This window comes from Frankliniella occidentalis, unplaced genomic scaffold, assembly GCF_000697945.3.
Source record: "Frankliniella occidentalis isolate FOCC.00 unplaced genomic scaffold, Focc_3.1 Scaffold247, whole genome shotgun sequence".
Classification (NCBI taxonomy): domain Eukaryota; kingdom Metazoa; phylum Arthropoda; class Insecta; order Thysanoptera; family Thripidae; genus Frankliniella; species Frankliniella occidentalis.
In genome coordinates, this window is record NW_026267373.1 from 519,483 (window position 1) to 522,557 (window position 3,075).

A 3,075-nucleotide genomic window follows, 5' to 3' on the forward strand; every position below is an offset into this window, starting at 1 on the left:
AAGTTGATTTATTTTTCATCTATGACAGTCTATTTTTTCACCCTTAAACATAATTGGCCTCAATAGTTTTTCATTTAGCAGTAAGCATTTATAGTAAAGTCATATCTTGTAGAAGATTGACATTTGCAGAACTGATTTTCCATTTGGTTGCATGCTGTAGTTTAGTTTTTTTATCCCTAGTTTATGAACCAAATTTGCATGGTTGTAATATTGGTGTTTTGTTTTTTTTGAATTTATAAATTAGTTAAAAAAAAATAATTCCTTACACCCTGTTTTCTACATTACACTATGTGTATGTACTTCTAAATGCTGTTATCATTATTTGTGCTATGTTCTAGATGTGGTTCTTGATTTCTAAGTCTCATTGTAACTATAATCAGTTTAATCTCAGATGGTAGTTCCAATTGCAAAAGTGAAATCTTTTTGATATTTCTATGCATTCTCTTAGCGTTGCTCCCAAGTCAATACAGTATAGGAAACTTATCGGAATGAATTGGAGGATGAATGCTAATGTATGTCTTTTTTTGAATTTCTAGATGGTGATGGATGATGGTTCGTCTGTGAAGCCCTCAGAGATTAGCAAGAATAGCTCCTCTCACTCTTCTACCTCATAGGAAAATTTATTAAGTAAGTGAATTTTAAGTGTTTTTTTCACAGGATGAAACTGTGAAAATGTGACATGCTGTTTTTTCGACTTATTTAGAAGATTGTAATGAAAACTTCAAGCATTATCCAATACAGGTAGTTACTCTTGTACATTTTTGTGATAAAACTACTTGTTTGAACATAATTTCTCTGTACATCAATAAGCGATTCATTGTTATTGTAAATGTTTGGCATTTAGTGACAGATTCTTTAATTTTTTATTAAATGAAGCTTTGCTAGCAGTTAAAGAATGTTGAGTAACATTTTCAGTACCCAATTGTTTCATATACCAAATATTCTAAGAGGCAGAAATTATTGTTATTATATGGCAAGTACTTGAAAGGGTGGCAGATCTTAAATGTTCATTACAAAAGAATTGTTGATAAAAATAAATCATGTGAAATATCCTTCTATTGGAAGGAATGTAGGTGTATGGAAACAAAACCCCCATCTGAAATTTTGTCCAGCACCCCAAAAGTGTGTGTACACTTCTAGCTAAATAAATTTTACTGTTCGTAATTCTTTGTTAGGTACGTTCATTGAAAGGGCACATTATAGTGCACTGTTGGCTGAGACTGATCATTTTGTGAAGATGTAGCATCTGTGAAAACTTTTATTTTCTAACATTCATATTTGGCATTTGGAAGGCTCTTTGACATTTTATAGGTATAAGGTGCTGTAGTGATCCTTGCATTTTGTCTAACATCCTCATCAATAGCCTGACTATACCTTAGCTCTGTTCTGTTGTTACATTGTGCCCTCCTTTCTCCTGTATCTCCATGAAGTCCTCGAGTTTGGATTTGTTGAATATTGCTTTAAACTTGGAAAATGTAGGGTCTGTGTACCATTGTGCATTGTTAATGCATAAAGGCCATGAAAAATGTTGCTACTTTTTCATTTTTTATTTTATTTATTTTTATTTGATAAGGTTGGGAGCAAGTGGCTACTGTTTAGTCACTGTAAGCTGTCAATAAACAAGTTTGTTACATTCTTTGTGCAGATTTCTATTTTGTCCAGTGTCTAGTCCTCAATGTTTCTGAATGCATCTCAGCTATTTTAGGGTTGCCATGACTCAAATTTTAAAATTTCCCGACAAAATTGTGACAAGAATTTTTGTAAGAAGGAGGTCCGAAGGCTCAAAGCTGCGCCGAGAAGGGCGCGGTACCGCGGCGCTCACTGTCTCTTGGCTGGCGAAGCCACTTTTCCCGACACTTCAAAACCCTGACAACTTCCTGATTTACCTGACACGTGACAACCCTGTATTTCCTTAAAGCTAGACATGTGTTGCCGAATTTAGTAGAAGACGGAAGATCAAGGGAAAATGAACCAGCATAAAGAATCATCAGGTGGAACAAAAACTGTATTTTCTCTCCAACAATACAATTTCTTGACTGCTGCACGTTACAGACATTGTCTCCTTTGAAAAATATATATTACTTACAAATTTTCCCCATAATATAGGCAACATCAAATGTGATTCACAATATAATTACAAATTTAGGTTAATTTTAAAACCCTTACAAGTAACAAACTTAAATTAAGACTCGGTAATATCGCGAGTGGACATCTGTGCATTTTAGTGCCCAGAGTTTTCTAAATTAATGGCAGTATTCTTTAGAAAGATGGCAAGACAAATCCAAAGTCCTGGCCAAGTTCCTAAACAAAATAGAATCTAGTTCAACTGAACATGATACTTGGCAGTCTACAACAAAATTACGCTCACTATTGGATTGATGTAAAATTTTTACATTTTTGTGAACTGCAGTAACAGGTTAAATTCTACAGAGAAAAAGAGGATCGTATTTTATTGATTAATAGCTATCAACCAAAAAGCTTCTGCATTCTAACATATGGCCAGGACAAAACTTGCTCATTTGCCCAAACAGTCTTCGATAATGCGCCTGATGGAAAATCAGAGCAAAAACACACATGGATGTGGGTAACAGAAACTTCAAGCTTATGTACTAAAATGCTTGTTCACAATGTTCCTGAAGATGCAAATTTTAATTTGAAGTTCTATGATGATTTTAAAAGAGTTAACAGCATTTCAAACAAAAGAAATTAAAAGCATTTCTTTAAAATGAAAAAAAATATAACTGATTGACAAATCAAAAAGAAGTCAGCAACACAAAAAATGCATGTAGAACTTCCTTTTTGTTTATTTCACATGTAATAATGGAACTCCTTGGCAGGTATATGAACACACAATAACAGCTAGCCTTCATCTTTAATTACTGATGTTGGTCACAGGATCAGACTCTGCATGTTCAGTCATGAGAATTATTTATTAACAACCAAACAGTTAGGATGCAATTTGCCTTGAAAAAATAAGGAAAAGTAGTAATGTATGTATTTGATGATAAAACAGAACACAAAAAAAGAAGTTTCAGATAAGACTCATGTGAACAGACACATGGTATACATAAAAAG

At 33.4% G+C, this 3,075-nt stretch overlaps 2 protein-coding genes across 2 annotated transcripts in view; one reads left to right on the plus strand and one right to left on the minus strand.

The window, feature by feature from the left end:
• LOC113203657 (cyclin-T) overlaps positions 1-1,636 on the plus strand; it is a 9,469-nt gene extending 7,833 nt beyond the window's left edge. Inside the window, exon 10 of the mRNA XM_026418446.2 lies at positions 537-1,636. Coding sequence (XP_026274231.1) covers positions 537-614 — 78 coding nt within the window. The 3' untranslated portion in view covers positions 615-1,636. The remainder of the gene's footprint in view (positions 1-536) is intronic.
• Positions 1,637-1,984: 348 nt separating this feature from the next.
• Positions 1,985-3,075, minus strand: part of LOC113203670 (uncharacterized) — a gene marked incomplete in the record, with an annotated part of 12,043 nt that continues 10,952 nt past the window's right edge. The window contains 1 exon segment of the mRNA XM_026418466.2: positions 1,985-3,066.